The sequence below is a fragment of the Pelmatolapia mariae genome, linkage group LG7 (assembly GCF_036321145.2).
Source record: "Pelmatolapia mariae isolate MD_Pm_ZW linkage group LG7, Pm_UMD_F_2, whole genome shotgun sequence".
Lineage (NCBI taxonomy): Eukaryota > Metazoa > Chordata > Actinopteri > Cichliformes > Cichlidae > Pelmatolapia > Pelmatolapia mariae.
This window is the reverse complement of record NC_086233.1, coordinates 39654310-39674447: the sequence shown is the minus strand read 5'-3', so window position 1 is coordinate 39674447 and position 20138 is coordinate 39654310. Positions and strand designations below refer to the sequence as shown.

General features: G+C 38.3%; 1 protein-coding gene across 4 annotated transcripts in view; it reads left to right on the top strand.

The window, feature by feature from the left end:
• pot1 (protection of telomeres 1 homolog) overlaps positions 1–20138 on the top strand; it is a 51484-nt gene that overhangs the window by 2245 nt on the left and 29101 nt on the right. For 3 of the 4 annotated variants that reach the window (XM_063479071.1, XM_063479069.1, XM_063479072.2), the window contains exons 2-9: positions 7694–7831; positions 9523–9595; positions 10677–10777; positions 13722–13829; positions 15509–15580; positions 16792–16915; positions 19337–19467; positions 19655–19951. In XM_063479071.1, coding sequence (XP_063335141.1) covers positions 7718–7831; positions 9523–9595; positions 10677–10777; positions 13722–13829; positions 15509–15580; positions 16792–16915; positions 19337–19467; positions 19655–19951 — 1020 coding nt within the window. In that variant the 5' untranslated portion in view covers positions 7694–7717. The remainder of the gene's footprint in view (positions 1–7693; positions 7832–9522; positions 9596–10676; positions 10778–13721; positions 13830–15508; positions 15581–16791; positions 16916–19336; positions 19468–19654; positions 19952–20138) is intronic. The other variant, XM_063479070.1, reaches the window with a different exon arrangement.

Genomic DNA, 20138 nt, shown 5'->3' with positions numbered 1-20138 from the left:
TGGATGGTTGCTGCTAACAGACTTTACATTAGCTAATGTAGCAGTGTAGCAGCCAATTAGCATTGTTATTTTCGCTGACCAATAATTTCTGTCATAGTTTTCCTTAAAAAAAAGGTGTGTGTGTGTGGGGGGGGCTATGCTCCTTTGCTCCTATGCGCCTATGCTCCTTGTTTGTCATGAAAACGTGACAAAATTTGAATGCTTGGGAGGAAGAGAAGAGTAAACATATGTACACAATTCGCATGTGGTGTTTAAAAAACAAACAAACAAACAAAAAACCCCCCCAAAAAGAAATATGACACTTTTTAAACCTTTTGGAGCAACTCTGACTGGTAAAGACACAACAGACTTTAAACTGTTATATTTTAGCTAACAAGATCAACTACTGTAGCTTTACGATATTTATTTAAAAAATACTAAAAGAATTTAGATGGTTAAATTATGACTAAAACTAAATGACACTTTAGTCAAAAGACTATCATTAAAACTAAATTAAAATTAGCTGTCAAAATTAACACTACTAACTTGTGCCAGAACTGATGACTCGGTGGAAAACAAGGAAGCTCTAACTAAAAAGCTCTCTTAAGAGGTTACCTTTTCTGCTGCTCCTGGCAGCAGCGATGACTGTTAAATTAAAAACCAAGAATATACTGTCTGCTTATTCTGTCTCTTTAGCAGTAAGTGGTTCTTCATTGTTGGCTAGCTGCATTGAAAGGGGAGAATCCACCTGTTAGCCACAATACTTGGGTTTGTTTATATTGTATATATTTGTTTATAGACTTTATAAATGAGGACTGTGGACGAGAGCTGTTTGAGCCAGTTCCACGCTAGTGGTTCACAGGACCCACAAGCTGAAGTTCAACACTGTCCCCCTTTTTGGGGGTTTGATTTTTGGGGTTTGTTTCTGTCTTTTTCACTGAGTTGATTGTTCTGTCACAAGTTAGTTAAGATAAACTAAGTATATTAGCAGCAAACAACCAACCGAGTGATGTCACATTCAATACTGGCACAAAATGGTGCTCGAGATGCTCTAAAAATGTTACATTTAACCCTTTTTTTAATCCTAGCTTCATGGACAGTGTTAAATTGATGACAGTATTTTTAGAGCAGGGGTTCATAGTGTAAATTAGCCTTAATACATGTAGTGTTTCATGGACACTTTAAGATGCACTTGATTTACTGTGTTTTGAGTGGTGTGTTACTGTTGTATTGACTTACGACATATGACTGTTCAGTCGGAAGACATTTCTTTTCTCCAGGATACGGACTGTTTCTGTTATTAGCATTTTATTAACTAATGCACTATCGCTTACAAAAATTCCACCAGGTGTGTGGCAGGCAGCATCTTCCTAACTTCAGCCATCTATCGGATTTGACTCCCTTTGGCAGAAGTTTCACATTGGGGAAAATTTGAAGTCGATTACTTTTACAGAATCAGGTGGTGGCTATTAACAGACAATGCTTACATTGTAAGTGCCTTATGATGTGCATTTATTGTATTAGTTATTTACTTTTGAGATGGGTAATTATTCTCTGATTTTATTTCTGATTTGAACAACTGTTGATGGAATTACAAATGTAAACGCAGCCTATAAGGAATTCTATACTTATTTAATTACAATTGAGAACTTACCTTGTATTTTGTTAATTTTACATTGTCGCTACATTTTAAGAAAAAGAACTGATGACTTATGAGAGAGTGGTCCAAACTGTTTAAAATTACATGGACTATAAAACTCTGAGTCACTGACCTAGGCCTTTAGGTTAGATATTGAATTTTCATGAACATCTACACCATTATAATGTCTTGTTTTCAGCAGAATAATATTTTTCATAAAGCACAGGGCAAGCTTCAGAATAATAACATGCTCGCTTTTCTTCATTGCAGCCATCAGAGAGTAAACTGAATAGTGACTAGGCAGTTTAGTAGTTAGTGGTAGTCCCTACTAATAAAACATTCTCAAAGAAGAAACTTTGATAATTTGATAATGTATTTAAAATAGCACGAGTGCGCCCATATGAACTTGCACATATATGTGACTGTCCCTTTCCCCTCTTTACCACAATGAATCTAAATTTGTAGCAAACAATAAATAACTGTTCACATTTACCTGATCTTATCACTAAATCACTAAATCCAGGTTCATTATGACATCTATAAAGAGAAACTTCACAATTATAATTTACAACTGAGGAGTGCAAGGAGGTCCTACTTCTCTGACATCATCACCAAAAACAGTCATAATGCTCGGGTCTTATTTTCTACAGTTGACAGGCTAACAAACCCTCCTGTGTCAGTGGCAGCTGAACTTCATTCGACCATGGCCTGCAATGACTTTGCCAAATTCTTCACAGAAAAAATCCAAAAGATTAGACAAGCAATTGGTACATCAACAGCAGATTCAGGACATGTACTGTGTCCACCAAAAAACTGTTTAAACACCATCAAACAGTTTCACCCTATTAACAGCAAAGACCTGGAGGACATCTTAGGTCAACTGAACTCCTCCTCTTGCTGTTTAGATGTCCTGCCAACAAGTTTTTTCAAAAAGGTCTCAAAGACTTTGGAGTCAGACCTGTTACAGATCGTCAACTTTTCTTTAATGTCAGGTGTGTTTCCAGACCCACTAAAAACTGCTGTAATTAAACCTATACTGAAAAAGGACAATCTTGACAAGACCAAAATGAACAACTACAGGCCGATCTCAAATCTCCCATTTTTAAGTAAGATCATTGAAAAAGCAGTTTCTCAACAGCTCAATTACTTCTTAAAACAGTATAACTGCTATGATGCCTTCCAGTCAGGTTTTAGACAGAACCACAGCACTGAAACCGCTCTGACCAAAGTGTTTAATGACATATGTCTGAATACAGACAGTGGAAAAATGTCAGTCTTAGTTTTACTGGATCTCAGTGCAGCATTTGATACAGTTGACCACAACATATTACTCAAACGACTGGAGAACTGGGCAGGTCTTTCAGGAACTGTACGAAACTGGTTCATAACATACTTAGAAAACAGGAAATACTTTGTATCAATAGGTAACTTCACATCTGAGCAGACAAGTATCACATGTGGAGTTCCCCAAGGTTCCATCTTGGGACCCCTTCTGTTTAACATTTACATGCTCCCACTGTCACAGATTATAAAGAACAACAAAATCAGCTTACTATCACCTCAAGAATATATCAAGGATAAAAGATCTGATGTCTCAACAGGACCTGGAAAAACTAGTCCATGCATTCATCTTTAGTAGGCTTGATTACTGTAACAGCATCTTTACAGGTCTACCTAAAAAAATCAGTCAGACAACTACAGCTCATTCAGAACTCTGCTGCTCGAGTCCTCACTAAGACCAAAAAAGTGGACCACATCAGTCCAGCTCTGAGGTCTTTACACTGGCTGCCTGTCCGTCAGAGGAAAGACTTTAACGTTCTGATGCTCTGAATGGTTTAGGACCAAAATACATCAGTGACCTCCTGACCCAGTATGAACCTTCCAGATCCCTCAGGTCATCTGGATCCGGTTTTTTATCAGTTCCCAGAGTCAGAACCAGACACGGAGAAGCTGCATTCAGCTTTTATGCTCCATATATCTGGAACAAACTCCCAGAAAGCCTCAGATCAGCTGAAACACTCAATTTATTTAAATCCAGGTTGAAGACTCACCTATTCTCAGCTGCATTTGAATAAAACACCAAATCCACACTTTTAAGCTTAAATTTCAAAACTTGCATTTTAACTACTGATTTTATCTACTGTTCTGATTTTATCTACTGTTTTTTTAATCAATTTTAAATGATGCTTTTTATTTGTTTTTGTTTTTTAATGTCTCTGTAAAGCACTTTGAATCACCTTGTTGTTGAATTGTGCTATATAAATAAACTTGCCTTGCCTTGCCTAAATCTTTGTGAAAGAGCTCACTCATCCTTTTTCACCCACCTGAAGGGAGGAAAAGTCAAGTTCCCCAAGGCTTTTTAAGTGGTGACCACTCATGTGCCATAGTTTGCATGGTGTGTGCGTCTGGTGACCTCCTGCTGGACATGCTTATGAGACAGTGAGGACATTTTACTTTCATGTGGCTGCAGCTTGATGAAAGTGAAGAAATTAACAATTTTAAGTATTAAAACCAGCAAAACTAAAACTTATGTGTATATAAAATTTTAGGGACTTTGTCAAGTTAATTAGTGTATGTATAGTTCAGGGCATTTTGGCTTTGGCTTCCTCTGTATAATAAGCTTGTCTCCCCCACAGACATAGGGAGCAGGTCCAAGAAGATATCAGAAAAGTGAAATGAAGATAACATTAATGGAATCATTGTTAGTTTAAGTACAGTTTAAACTTCTTAACAGCTGATGATCTTTCTAAAAAGACAACATAGTGTGACTGTGTAACTGTGTTTTTCTTTAAAAAAGAGGAAAGGAAAACTGCTTCTACTGCTGCATTGTCTATATGCTCCCAGCACATAGCTTTCCAACATTATTTTTGCTTTAATATACAGTATCACTGTATATGTTTAATAGGAAATGAATTAAAAGGGCTTCTCTATATTGTAAATCATATTGTTGAGATTTTTAGATACCCTGGTATAGCCACCTAAGCTTAGGTTGATCTGCTGCTTTTGAACCTGCTAGCCTACATCCAGAAATACTTCTGTCTATTGACCTCGATATCCTTGACCTGTCTCATGCTTTACCAGCTCAATAACCTGTGCATGCAGTGAGTGTGTCTGTTTCAAAATGGTTTGGATGAGCCACACTGCTGTTTAAATAGTGATTTGAACCTACATACATTAAAGCTGAGGCTTGGCACTTTTAATATAGTATTGATTTCTATACACAGATGCTCAAATTTGTTTTTAATATAGCACATTTAAACGCAACTCACTGACCGAAGTGCTGTACAAAAGACAGAATGGATAAAAATAAGGGAATTGATAAGAAAGAAGTCAAATACATTGTAGTAGGTGCTAAACTGATAAAGGCAAATCAGACAGATTCAAATGCCAATGAATAAAAATACGTTTTAAGTCTAGTTTTAAAATACTGAATGGAGCTGCTAGATGATTCACTTTAATCATCAGATTGCTGTTTGTTCTTGAATAGATCATTTCAGTTCCATCGTAGCTTTTTTGAGACAGATATCACTATACACCAAAATTGGGCTAAAAGGGACTCAAAAAGCTTCATAAAGCTCTGGGAACTAAAGAATCTAAAAAATTATTTTACTTTTTTATGATGAATGGCCATTTGATTCATTGTTAATTTAAAAATAATAACTAGAACAAGTCAGCAATTCAGTGTCTGGTATCAGGTTATACAATGTGTAGTGAAAAATGATTGTTACTGTTATTTTTTTATTTAATTAATTTAGTTTTTGGTTGTGGAAAAGAATCTTTATGTGAGATGGCAGGAGTGGATGCGTCCAGTCTTTCCCTGCATGTCCACAGAGAGCCCGTGACTCACTACTGGAGTGTAGTTTTAAGTGATTTTTATAAACTGTGTTCTTTCAGCACTATTGTTGTCAACCCACTTCATGTACTCAGCACTCAAAAACGGCTCCTAACTTGATAAAAGCCCCTATAGGATACAGTGTTTGGCTCAGTCATACTTCAGTAAGTCACAATGGCTTATGAGGGGGGCCAGTCAGTACCTATATTTTACTGTGTGAATACTGAGCATCCTCCCACCCCAGCAGTCATGTCTCCAATGCACTTCTGCCACACTCTGTTTATGGTTCAGCGGTGAGCTGGTATTAGGTGGTTCATGTTTGGGGTTTTCAGTGATGCTCTGAGCAATAGGAAGGCTGTTGTCTAGATGGGATGGCCATTCCTACATTTGGCAGGGATCAGCTGTTGTCCCGGTGCAGCTGACTGTTGGCAGCCGGCTGGTGGCCTCTGTGTTGCTTCTTTGTCGGTGAATCCTCCTCCTGTCAGAGCAGACTGAGGATGACTAACAAGACTAGCTGTATACAGCTGTCATTATGAACTCATCACAAAACTGCAGGCCTGTTCTTTCATTTGTAGGAAATAAAAGCAACCAGCTATTTAAATGCATAACATTTAGTATATGTAGAAAAGTAAAGGCAGTAATCACTATTAGGAAAATCTCCTCTTGACTTTTATTGTTCTTTTTAGAGGTGATGCTTCATTTGTTGACAGGCTTTATTTTGTTTTAAAATATTATTTTCAATCCAGTTTGGGTTCACTTAGTTTCCAGAGTAATTTTACTCATTTGTTTAGTTTTATGGTTTGAAAAATGGTTGGCTTTGTGGACGTTATTTGTTTTTAAGTCTGTTGTATGAAGGTTATTTGTCAGGCTAAGATTTAGGAAAATCAGATTTTTTTTCTAGGTGAAAGTGCTAAATAAGTAACTCAAATAACATCAACCCCCTCATAAATTTTACCATTTAAAAGTAGCTGAAAATCTGCCAGCACAGCTGCCACTCCTTGTCTCATTAATATATAGCTCATGAGACTGGACGGGTCCTGGCTTAAAGTTCGCTCAGCTTTGTGGCAAAGGATAAAATAACTACCAATGGGAGTAAATGATGCCTGACGCTGCTGGTAAATGGGTATGAAACGGAGCAAGTAAATACATTTATGAACTCAACCCATTTTGACTTCTAAAATCCGCTATTTGTATACCAGAGTTTGCTTGTAAACCTTGTGTACACCATAATAATGTGTATGTGTTAGTCCCCGTAGGGAAATTACTCCTCTGCATTTAACCCATTCACCCAATGAAGCAGTGGGCAGCCACCAATGCAGCGCCCGGGGAGCAGTGTGTACGGACGGTACCTTGCTCAGGGGTACCTCAGGGTAGCCGTTCAGTGGTTTCCCTTCCGATCATGGGGCAACCACTCTACTTACTGAGCTATCCCTGCCCCTAAGAAGAGTGCGCAGTTTACTCTTTGATATTTTTACATGATATGTAGTGGTATGCAGCATTAACCAGTTAAATAAAAATTATGGACTATATTTTGGTGTTTGAACTGAGTTGCCAGATGAGTAGCCGTGCCACAGTCCAGGCTGATGAACCTACAGGTGTAGGTGAGCCTGTGAACACAGAGCAGCTCTGAACTCATGAATAAATCACTCATCCTACACTAATTCAGGCCTCAAGCTCCACCCCTTGGGTTTAAATCAGAGGGTTTTATTTGATGGTGTTTTTTTTACCCTTGCTGAGTTTCCACCTGACTGAGCAGTTGAGCACACGCTCTGCTGAACAGCTCGTCTGCCTCGCAGGCTGTTCCTGCTTTGCTGTCCTCTCTTGGTGAGGGTACCACCAAAGGACTCGCCAGTCAAATGTGCTTGAGATAAAACTAACCAGCTCTGACATGAAGCAGCATGTTACCTGCTATGAACAGGGCCAATACTTTTCCTGGGTTTTTCTCTGAAATGCCTAACAGATTTGAATCCTTCTGCTGTACTGTTGACATGGATCTGGTGGTACCTGTCACAGGTATGTTCAGGTAATGAGTTGTCTGTGGTAGAAGAGGGTTCAACCAGACTTTAAACAAACTGATCACACAGTGGATCAGTGTCTGTCAGCTGCTGCAGGTTCTATATTCTTGGGCAGATGACACATTCAGGTCTGAAGCTGCTGACATTCACTTTTGTCAGCTGGATTGGTGGCAGACTGGAATTATACTGAACTTGTCCTTTTTTATTTTATTTTTTTTTCTATCTCAGCGTCTGAGGTCTCACCTTGATGTCATGCCTGTCCATGTGCTGTTGGAGGGTACGGGGCCTCAGATACCAGCACATCTGACCAGGATTCCCATCTCTCTCATCACCACCAGCACAGATGTCACAGACAAAATAGTCAAGGTCTGTTACAGCAAGCCTAAAAACAAAATATATAAAGTGCCCATGAACATGTGTGTGTGTGTGTGTGTGTGTGTGTGTGTACACAAATAAGATCTGTGTGTCCCAAGCAATAATGGCTTTGTACTGCTTTAGCAGAATGAACATTGTGTGATGATGGTAAATGGCCCGGTTCTTATATAGCACTTTTCTACTCTACTTGAGCATCTCTCATTCTCATAAGCACTTTTTTTCTACATCACATTGCATTCTGTCTAACATTCATACTCCGATGAATGCATCCGGTTAGTATCTTGCCTAAGGCATGCAGACTGGAGCAGGGATTGAACCACCAGCCTTCCAAGTAGCTGCTTTACCTCCATACCTACAACCACCCAGACTCACTCAGTATAAAAACCTACAATCTTAAAGATTACATAAAGGAGTTGACGTTGATTGTGCGCAAAGCATGTATAGTCCTAACTCTGGAAAGTGTATTAATGTAACTAATAGACTTGACCTGGAAGTTGCATCTGAATTTATTCATATGTGCATATATCAGTTTTTATATCTATTTAAATTTTTATGATTGTGGCTCATGAAAATCAAAAATCAAGTATCTCAGATTATTAGAATATTTCCTTATATAAATCAGAAAAGGATTACAATATAGAAATGTCAAATTTCTACAAAGGAGTATTAGGGCCACTTTAAGAAAAGAATATTATTGATCATTTTGAGAATAAATTCAGTTTAGTTGTTAAAGTTGAGCTGTAAAGTTGTAATTCTATTTCAAGACAAAATGCTATATTAAAAAAAGTCGAAATGCATAGATTACTGTTGTTGTTTCAAGCCAAACTGCCAGGGGCGCTATAGCCTCTACAAAATGCCTTGTGTACAGAGTTAGTGAAACAAATTGATCAGTCGTCTTGTGATACAACATAAATATTCTTTATTGCACAAGTCATCACAGACTGTGGAATTTTGACACTGAACTTCAAACACCTTGGACTCTAAGATGAAAAAATAGACTATTGCTCAGTGGTTCAAAGTCTTTTCAGATAAAAGTAAATTGTACCTCTTCATTCTTCACCCAGACTCTAGGACCTTGATTTAGAAACAAAATCTACAAAGATACTTGATATTAGGAATGCAACAGTTGTAGCTCCTTTCCTGAAGACGCCCCTTTCTGTACGTGGTGGTTCATGATGCAGTGACACCAGCCTCGGTCCACTCCTTATGAAGCTTCCTAGTTTCTTGAATTGACTTTTCTTGACAATCCTGTCAAGACTGAAATCATCTCTGTTGCTTTTTCACCATTTCCTAGAACACACTTCTCTTCCAGGCATGTTTCAATCAAAATGCTTTGATATAGCACTCTGCCAACAGCCAACTATAATGAGCAATAATTTGGAATCATTAGAATTAAAGCAAATAAGACCTGAAATGTATATAGATAAGGTGACAAGTTCACAGTGCATTTTTCTCACTTTCTAGCTTCCAGTCCCCATCTTTTCATGATTTAGAGCACAGCAGTGTTATAAGCACAATAACCTTTTGTCCTCTGGCCGATTTCTTAAGGTCTTATTAACACTGCTTGGTTTTCAGATTTGGCTTTGATATATTGACAGGAAATTTTGCAGAACTTCAGTCACAGCAAAATGCTTTTGAGTTCATTTTCACATCAGGATTTTTTTTTTTTTTTCAATTTACAGGGGAAAGTGGTTCACAAGGGGCCGCTAGTGTCATTGAACAATGACAGTTTTATCCTGAAGATGGTCATCCAAGGTAATGTTTAAACAAGTATTAGCTGTCCATCAATAAATTCAAATATGTGTATGTTTTGTCATGCCTTTACTTACGGTTCCCTTTAGCCTCCATGTGTTTATGATAATGTGGTGGTTGGTTATCATGTCAAAATTATGAGTTTAGAGAGACTTCTGCACTCGACAATGTATATAAGTGTTTGCGTTTTATTTTACTTTTTTCATTTTATATTTTTTTTTAAGTAGGACACTGTTTAATTACATCTGACTAAACAGATTTCTTGTTTTGTCCAGCAGTTGATTCAGAATACGAAGAAATTCAGTTTATTATCGCACACACCAACGAGAACTAGTATATCCTCTTTAGGCATCTATTACAATAGTTTCCCAGTGTTAGTTATAACTAGTAATTCAAGTAGCCTAATAGTGTAGCTCTAGTTATAGTTGCTGTACATAATATAAACTATCAACTGAATTCTACCTTGAGACCCATGTCCACAAATGCATGGTTATAAATATCTCTAATTGCTGAATTCAGTGTTCTCATTTGGAAAAGAGTGGATTTGCTCACTTAGGGTTTCGAAGTTTCTGCCTCAGGCGGTGGAGTCCACATACATTATCTCAGCTTCCTGTTCATGTGTAGAGGAAGAGTAGAACAGAAGATTGAAAAATGGATTGATGCAACTATATGAATTTGGTGAAGAGCGAGAAAGCAAAGCTGTGAATTTACAGGTTGATCAGTGTTACTACTGTCACCTTTGCCCCAAGCTGTGGGCATTGACCAAAAGAAAAACAATGCAGATGGAAGCAGTAGAAATAAGTTTCTTTCGAAGTGTGTCTGGACTAACCTAAGCGTTGGGGTGAGAAGCTTGCCCATTTGTAAGCGGCTCAGAGTAGAGCTACTGCTCCTCCACATCACAAGTTGAGGTGGCTTGATCATGAGATTAGGACACCTCCAGAATGCCTCATAAATGTGGTGTTTCAGGCATAACCAAGGACTATTGGCTTTTGTACTTAGACTGCAGCCCCTGCAACTCGACCCCTTGAATTGACCTTTTCCCTTATCCTTTCCAGTTTTAACACATTCGTATGATGTTTTCCAGAAGAAGATTCCATGCTGAACAGCTCATCTCAGAACTCATCTGTCAATGTTGTTTTGTTTGGATCACTGGCCAAGAACTTCAGTCAGTCTGCCAACCAAGGGGTAGGTCTCTGAATCTTCAAAAATAAGTCATTTTAGACTTTTGTCTTCACAAAGCATCAAAGCTGAATGAGATGGAGTAATAACTGTTGCATTTTAAAGTTTGCATTATTTACATTGAAAAACTAAGGAGTGGTTTTGTTAGAAACATCTAAAAAAGCCAGCACAGTTCTGGAAAAACATTCTTTGTACAGATAAAACCAAGATCAACCTCTACCAGAATGATGGCAAGAAAGAAATTTGGAGAAGGTGTGGAACAGCTCACGATCCAAAGCATGCCACATCATAAACACAGCGAAGGCAGTGTGATGGTTTGGGCATGTATGGCTGCCAGTGACACTAGTGTTTATTAAACCTTTCATGCATAGCGGTCACTACAGTGGACAGCTATTCAAAGACTGTTTTTATTGTATTTGTGTCAGTGTTGATGTTATACTTGCACATAAACCACTACATTGGACACTGATGTGTCACTCAATACCCTGCCATCCACTGGTCGTTTAATGTTACTATAGATATATGACATGTTTCATTGTAATTATTGTTATTTAATCCCTAATTATTCATCTTTTCATGGCTAAAGATGAATAAAAATACCTTACAAAAAATCCTGATTGAGGTTGTCATAAATCATGCATGAAAGAGTTGATGATGTGACACAGGACAGAAGCAGCTGAATGAATTCTGAGGTGTTCAGAAACATACTGTCTGTTCAAACTGAGCTAAATGCAGTCAAATTGATGGAGGAGTTTCATTATACAGATGGACAGTGACCCAAAACATAAAGCCGAACCGCAACTGCATCTGAGTTGTTTACCTAAAATTTATTGTGTTAATGTACAGAACCAAAATTAGAAAAAAGGGATCTATGTCCAAATATTTATCGACCTAACTGTATATTTGCTATTTCCAGTCAGTTCTGTTTTGCCATTGTTACAAGTGGCTCTACCTTGCAACAAAATTGGGAGTCCACACAACTAAGGTATGCATTAACTATTTTATTTTCAAAAGGTAGAAACGGGTCATAAATCAGTAAACAGTGGTGAGAGGTGTTTGCTTGAGGGTCTATCAGACTGGGAGGCTGTTTACAATGTGAGGAGCAGCAAGAGAAAAACATGTCAGTGCTTTATAATGGCCTTTATTATTAGCTCCTGATGACAACCAGTTGGCTAGAAATTCTTGGCTCTGCCCATGAGTCACATAACCTAACAAAATAGATTAGGAGGCTCATCACACCATTTAGAAAAAAATGTTAAAATAATGTTCACATCAAATGTCTTCACTAAGTCTAAGGAACGCAAGCCATATCGCATTTTTGACCCAAAAGATTTGGCTTTGGTTTTATTTGAAGAGACTTGAGCTGTTCTAGCTGTTATTAGTGAGTTGTTATTAGTCTTTAGTGAACACTTAAATGCAGGGTTTGGGATTTGCCAATGATTGCCGCAACTGTGAGAGACCAAATGAAACTATGCATAATAATGCAATGTTATTTATGAAGTTATTCAAATTATCTATGATGTTACTTTGTAATCAAAATTAATACTTTTATTCATTAAAGACTGACCCCTACAGTAAATACATTTAAGGAATACTGGTAGATGATTGGTTTAGAAACTGCCGACCCTCACCCATCTTTTATCTTGGTCTAATTGTTATGATTAATCACTGGCTCTCCCACACAATGTCTTTTGTCCTGTCTTCCTCCTCTCACCGCCAACCGGTCGTGGCAGATGGCCACCCCTCTCTGAGCCTGGTTCTGCCGAGGTTTTTTCCTGTTAAAAGGGAGTTTTTCCTTCCCACCAAAGAGAGGGTGTTCAATACGCTGCTCATTTGAAACTAAGAACTGACACTTACAGAGTGTTGAATGAGGAACAATTTTTGTAATGAGTTTTATTATGTTATTTCCAAATGGAAATTATAATTTTCTTTCTAAACCTGTTACTTAAATGTGTAATGAGCTGACGGGGATTCATGTGATTTGTGGATGAATATAACGTTTTTTTGTTTTGTTTTGATTAGCTAAATCAATTTGCACTTAGAGTATTTGAAGAAATCAGTGGTGAGTTGTGTTTGTGCCTCTGATGGTTTGAAGTAATGGAATCTTATGCTCTAAAAAAATACAAAACAAAGTATACGTTATCAATGTTATCTTATGAATTTTATTTTATTGTAATAACAAATATTTGCAAAGTGCAAAGACTTGTCATGTCTCCAGGATGAATTTGGTAATATTAAAGACTGGATTTTAACACTTTAAATAGCTTTAAAGAGTAGACTTTAATGGTGAGCTCTGTTCTGTTCACCTGATTAGTTCCTCATGTTTCAAATGTAACACTAAAATATCTCAGTTTTTACTCCTGTCAGTGTCAGTGTTGCTCCAGCTCACTGTGACAGTCTGCTATGATACTGTACTGTATAACATCTGTGACATTTTTGCATAGTTGAATTTGTTTGTGTCCAGGGCAGAGACATTGAGTACATCAACGATAATCCTCCCCAGCTGCATATCACTATGTTTCTGGTTTCCTCACAGTAGCATTTTCATGGAACTCAAAGCTCCCATAAAGCTTGTTAAAGGCAAGAAGTCATCACAGCTTGAGCTGTTGCACTCAGCCATATATCCCAGAGATTTTGTCAGGCTGTGTCTCTGTAACATGATTATTCAGAGTATCTGCTGTCCCCTTGTCAGCCCTGAGGGGAGGCTTTGAAGCCATATTGGGGTAGCTGACATGCCAAACAAAAGACAATCTACACTTTTCACACCAGCTTATCATCTGTGGGATGTGTTGACGTCTTGCTCCCAACACAAAAGTCTCTCAGGGCGCAATATTTGCTGCTCCAATTCTCCCTCTGGAAGAAAAGTTGTATGATTTGTCTCTCAGTGCTCTGGGTTTAAATCCCTGATTTCTCCTGTTGTTGTTTTTTTTAATCTTGTGTTTTCTTACAGGATGTAGTGGCGGCCTCTGGCTTCACTGTGGGCAAATCTCCCACAGTTCATAAGGACAATCTGCACCCTTGTAACCTGCTGCTCACAGAAGATGGAGCCTGCATTTATGTAAGGACCAGTAACTAATATAATGCATACATTAGCATTAGGCAGTAATACACAAATTCTGTTTCATATTCACAATTTGACAGTTCTTTGATGCTCCCTGTCTTTAATTTATTCTTCAGAACGTTTTATATATGTTGACTCATATTTTTGTGTTTAAAAAGCAACACTAATCATCCCTACATCAATTTTCTTAACTGCTTGTCCAATATATGGTTTTCGAGGGCTGGAGCCTATCTCAGCTGACATTGGGTGAGAAAAGTAAAAGGGACTAATGTCACAAAAAATTTTAATAAATAAATAAATTATTTTATTATAAAATTATTTTTAAGTTCAATAACTCCATGATGTTTCATCATAAATAATCAAGATTATAATATTAACTAAAACATTACATTTGCTGTTATTATTAAGTAACATTTAATCACACATGCTTTACTAATGTGACTACTACTGTTCTGCATGTCCTCCTACAGTCCAAAGATATGCATGTTAGGTTACCTGGTGACTCTAAATTTGCCGTATATCTTAATGTAAGCGGGAATAGTTTTCTCTTTACTTCGTGATAGACTGGAATAACCCCTTTGTTTTAAATGCTTTAATCTATCAGCTGTAAAATCTGTTTGGCGTCTGGTTTGCAATCCCCATTGGGGTTGTGACCTCAGGTACATATATAATGTTTTCTTCTCTGTCTGAATTTGTGCATTACACTTTATTATCGGTGTGCGTGTATTTCTGCAAATTTAGACTGCAAGCCATAACAGTAAAGGTAGTAGCAGAGGATGAAGAAAAGAGAGCAGTCAGTGTTGGATGACCGCCGTGCAAACACTACATGCTACTAATGATCAATCAATCAATCAGTCAATCAGCTTTATTCGCCACATGCAGGTTGCCCTGCAGTGGAATGGACCCGCCTCCCGACCTTACACACACAACACAGACATCACATGGGGATACAGGTCGGAGATCGGTAACATTACAGAAAACCACTGAAATGTACACTACAATGGGAAAGTACAAGAGGAAAAAAAGAGACCTGGTCGTGATCGCATCCCTGCGTACTACCCCAACAGGTTTTTAAACCCCAGCCAGTTCGTACCCAGTATTAGGGAATGTGACAGGTGCGAGCTAACTGTAGCCTTGATTCTCACACTCATACTGTGATGGATGCATCCGGGGGCAACTCGGGGTCCAGTATTTTGCCTGAGGATACTTTGACTGGAATGATCTGCCAACCTTACGATTGGTAGACAATCTGCACTGCACTGTCCAATGTCCAATGCCTTTATTAAAATCCAAATGACACTGGGTTGCATTAAAGTAGCCCTAATCCAAACTGAATGCATCAAACTATTTGAGAAATCATATAAGAGTTGCTAGTCAACTGTGTATCCTTTTGCCTTCTTACTACACTTCTTGTATGAGCAATGATATAAATGCTGTTGCATTGCAAATCACATTGCATTATGTCTGCCAAGGAGATGTACAGTAAACTTTATAGAGGTCATATAAAGTCATGTTAACAGTTCATTAAAATCCATTTTGATGACGTCCAACAAGGTCTTCAAAATCAACTTAAACATTTATTAGTCAAAAATGGACAAAAGGCCTTATAATGTAGGGGGAAAAAAATCACTAAAGCACCTCACCTCACCTCACCTCTGTCTCCTGTCTCTTTTTAGGTGTTGCGTCCAGTGCTTCCTAACCCCAGATCCCCACCAGCCAACAAAAGGAGATCCCCACTCTCTGCTGAGGTCAGAATGAGAATCCTGTTTAGTTATAGAGACTGCTGGAGTGTGTCTTGGAGGTCTTGTAGCTGTCAGAATGCTTTATGTCATTTAAGGGCTGTCCTAAAGTCACCTTCCGTGAATTGGGATGTCCCCAGACTTTTGTGTCTGCCTATTTGTCATTGTTTAAAAGCTTCTTTAAGCCTTTAAAAATCCAGCTTTGAATAACTGCTTGCTAGGGATCGGAATTGAACCGGGTCTTGCAGAAAACCGGTTCTCAGTATTCCAGTTCCTTGAAATTGTTGGTCAGTTAATGAGAACACAATGACAATCGATAAGTGAATCAATAAGGAATCGAATCGATCAGTGATATCTGTAATGGAATTGAAATTGCTAAATTTGTGTCATTTCCCATCCTTACAGCTTGCTATTGCTGTTTTCACAAATGGCTTAAAACAGGGGTGTCAAACTCAAATAGACAGTGGGCCAAAATTCAAAACTGGAACAAAGTCGCGGGCTAACATTAATATTTATTAAAAAAAAAATCTTCCTCCAGATTTAAGAATGAATCTTTTCTTATGGACTCAAACAAGTTTTGCTGAAAAACGGAACAAGCAAAGCTTAATACTAAACGATATATATATTAGCTGTATAATACCAGTAGGCCAGCTCTAATAATAATTTGGTATGGCTTCGCGGGCCAAATGTAATTAGGCTGGCCAGAGTTTGATACCTATGGCTTAAAACATGTACAAATCAGCAGATGATAATAAGTGTATTTTTAGCTAAAGCCAAAACACTTAAAAAACCCCTCAAATTACATGGTTGAAGTCTAAATGACAATATTCAGAAGCCTTAAAACTTAAAGCTGATTTTGTACATAAAGACTGGATTTTTGGCAGATGATTCTTGGCATCTTAAGCCATCCCCTCTGTTCAACGATGGCTGTTCACAGTGACTGCTTCTGGGACTTGCTCAATTGTCTTCAGTCATAATACAAAAGATTATGGGAGCACAAGGAAGATGTCAGAGATGAACAGATACTTGTTTTTTGTATAATTGTAGGTAGTAGAATTTAACACTTCAAATACAGGACATGTATTAAGTTGCATGCAAGGGGAACGCCCCAGAGCTGAAGAAGGAAATCAGTGCAGAATTGACATGATCTGTTGGAGTGTCTGTGGCTGAATGTTAACATGCTCATATTGGTGTTTTAACACAGTTTTGCTTCTCCTCAGCTTTCTTCAGCCAAGGCTCCAAAGTACACATATGCCAAACTGGACAGCTTGAAAGCTGGATCTGTTGTCAATGTGTATGGTGTGGTGGTGTTCTTCAAACAGCCTTTTAAGAGCCGTGGTACAGGTCAGTAAGGAACCCATATCAGAGTTTAGTTGGACTTTTAACCAGAAGATAAAGTGGATAAAGCTGTGCTAGTTGCTACTTAAGTAGCTTCACTCAGCAGGCTATTTGTTTCCTTGGTAGCCTTTGTCAAATAATGCATTCATCTTCTATCGATGTTTGTGGCAATGTCCGGCATTAAAAATAGAAGCTCTTCATCTCCCCGTCCACGTGATGTGCAGCACAGAAACAGGTTTGCTGTCCTGTATGAACTTATTCACTCTAACCTGTCTATGAAGCCCTCTGAGCATCCACTAGGAATGTCACCCCAGAACTTACTGTCTGCTAAAGAAATGAATCCTACTGTCTGTCTTTTGGGATGCTCCAACGCTTATCGGGAACAAGCTCTGGAATACGCTTCTACCATTTAGCTGTCTCATCTTTCTTTTACTCATACACTTCGAGTAGATGAAAACACCAGCTGTCGTAATTGTCCACAGCCCTCAACTCATCCACTTTTTTCAGCCTCCACCTTGATAATTGGTGGCTCCTTAACAAGGGGTATGCCTCCTGGTCTAACTTCTCAGAGCTAATGCTGTGTTCTAAAATAAAAATCCTTCCAGTTCTTCTACCTTCACTGCTTTATTTTAACCACTTCGAACGGGTTTTGCTTTCTGCCCTAATATTGTTGACAGATTAAAGCTTACCACATGTAATTGTTGCCTGTTTATACAAGTTTTTCACCTAATTTTGAACCTACAGATCCATCAAATTTTAGAACGGTCTTGATCTTTCTCTTTCTATCAAGAGTACTAGAAATTTAAGCAGGTCAGCTGCTTAAATCTCTAGTGCAGGGAGGTAACCAATCAGGTCAGCTGTTAGCATTGATTAGGTCTATTGCCCTGTTGCTATCCCAGCTATCCTTGAGTCTGAATTTTGCGTCTCTCTCAAAGAATTATTTAAACATAAAAAAAGAACCTCCTCAGATCTTGAGCCCCTGGCATCCCATTGTAAACTTCAGGTAAAGAATTTTGGCGTCATTGTTTTTCTTTATTAATTCACCGTAACTTTAAGCTGGATCAAACTATGTTAAACTCAACTTTCTGTAAGACTTTTAACTAAAGTTAAACCACTTTTGTTCTATCAATTCATCCTCATTCATGCCTTTATTATATCCAAACTATACTATTGCAGTCAGTTATAGACTAAATATAACACTGATGGAGGACATTTTTCTGCAAAATAATTATTTTTACTTTTGATACTATATGCAAAATTTTCAAATAATGCATTATTATGTGTACTAAGGTGTTTTCATAGTTCTTTATTGCTCCCTTTTCTAAAGAAAGTCTCTTATTTAGCATGAGTGAAATCAATACTCATGGTTTGAGTATTGGCATGATTTATGAACACAAAGCACAAACGAATTCACAAAAATATTGAGTGAATGAATGAACCACACAAAATCAAATTAAGTTATTTTTATTTCTATTCTTGGCAGTGATTATTCTAATGCTTACACTGTTGCAAGACAGCCAAGAGGCCATCGAATATAGTTAAAAATGACAATAAAGGTTTTCACGTGCAACAAAAGTTTAGAGAAATAAACCTTTTATTTTTAACCAATTGGATGGAAAGCAGGGGCTGAAGTCTCCTCTCCAACAGAGAGTTGGGGAATGGCTGCAATCACAGCATTGTAAGATGGTGAAAAATGTACCTTTAGACCCCCTCCTCGATTCAGAGATGGTCTTTCCCTTTACTTTACCCTCTGTGAATGGTACTCATGACCATTGATCAATGGGGTTTGATCAGTGGTTGTTGATCACTGGTCATGAGAATTTGCGTATTAATGATCAGGGAACTGACCTCCCAGCCCATTGTTCATCAGTGGGCTGGTTTCAGTCATTGTGCAAATGTACTGTTTATAAGATTGGAGAAACCTGCAGTCAGCTGACACTGAAAAAGTCACTTGGATGAATGACGAAACGTTTCTCCTACTGAAAACACTACGTCCAGATGAACAGAATCAACCTTTTGGGGATTCTGTTTAATAGTTTCCATTCCTACTCAGAGTCATTCAGCCAGCCTGATTTCCCAGTTATTTGGGACAATCTGTTGGGGAACAGGTAATAGTGGCTAAACTAATTTCGCTCGCGTCTACTACAGGTACCTGGCTAGCTACAGGATGTTCAAAGGTGTGGAGCTGTGTCTTCAATTCACTGAGCTTGGCCTCCATAGCTAAAGCCAGGTTGCATTAGAAGTATCATTACCAAAAGAGCCCAAGGATTAGCTTAACATTTGACACACTGAGGAGGAAGGTTCAGGAGGGACAGGTGAAGAAGCCTGGTGTGCTGGTGCTTATTGTCCTAGTCTCTGAAACAGCTGAATTGTTTTTATGGTAGACTAGACACTTTTTTCTGATATCATAAAGTTCTCTTTTCACAGACTTCTGCTCCACCCTGAAGATTACTGACCAGTCTAATGAAAAGATTGGCTGCACCATCTTCTGTGAGAAACTGGAGGACCATCCCAAAATCTTTCAGAATGGAGACATTGTTCGCATGCACAGAGTTAAGGTGCAAGACTGCAGAGTGCATTTAGTGTCTTTAGTATCTATAATTTGTCTGACTGATTTGTAAATTTTCAGGTGAGAACTAAATATTGCAAAATCACCTCTATTAATAAATAGTAATATTAATGTATTGATAAATTAATCTTTATTCATGAGAAATGTAATAAATAATTCTACATCTGTCTACACAGGCTCAAGTTTTCAACAAGTCCATCACGCTGGTCAACACCTTTGGTTTTTCTGTGGTGACATTTGATGGGGTGGAAGGTGCACCGGTCGAACCGCGGACATCCAGCCATTCCTTCCACTTTGACCAAGACGACCAGCGGACGGTGGAGGAGCTACGATCCTGGGCTGCCAGTCAGGCTCTCCTCGCCTCAGATACCAGCACAATCCCGCTATCTGCTGTTCAGCCCAAAACTTACTTTGACCTGACCTGCCAGCTGCTGGCCAAGGCCCCTGTTGATACCACCTGCACCCTGTTGAGGGTAAGAAACCTGAAGAAAAGCACTTTTCAATGCCATGTGAATTTTTTTGAAAGCATTTGTTAACCTTTTTTTTCCAGGTGGATTAACATCCGTAATATTGTGGCTTCAGCTGGGAAGAGATCTCATGTGTTTTGTTTTGCTACTGATGTGTTTTACTTTACACCTCAGGTTTGAGAACAGAAGCTAT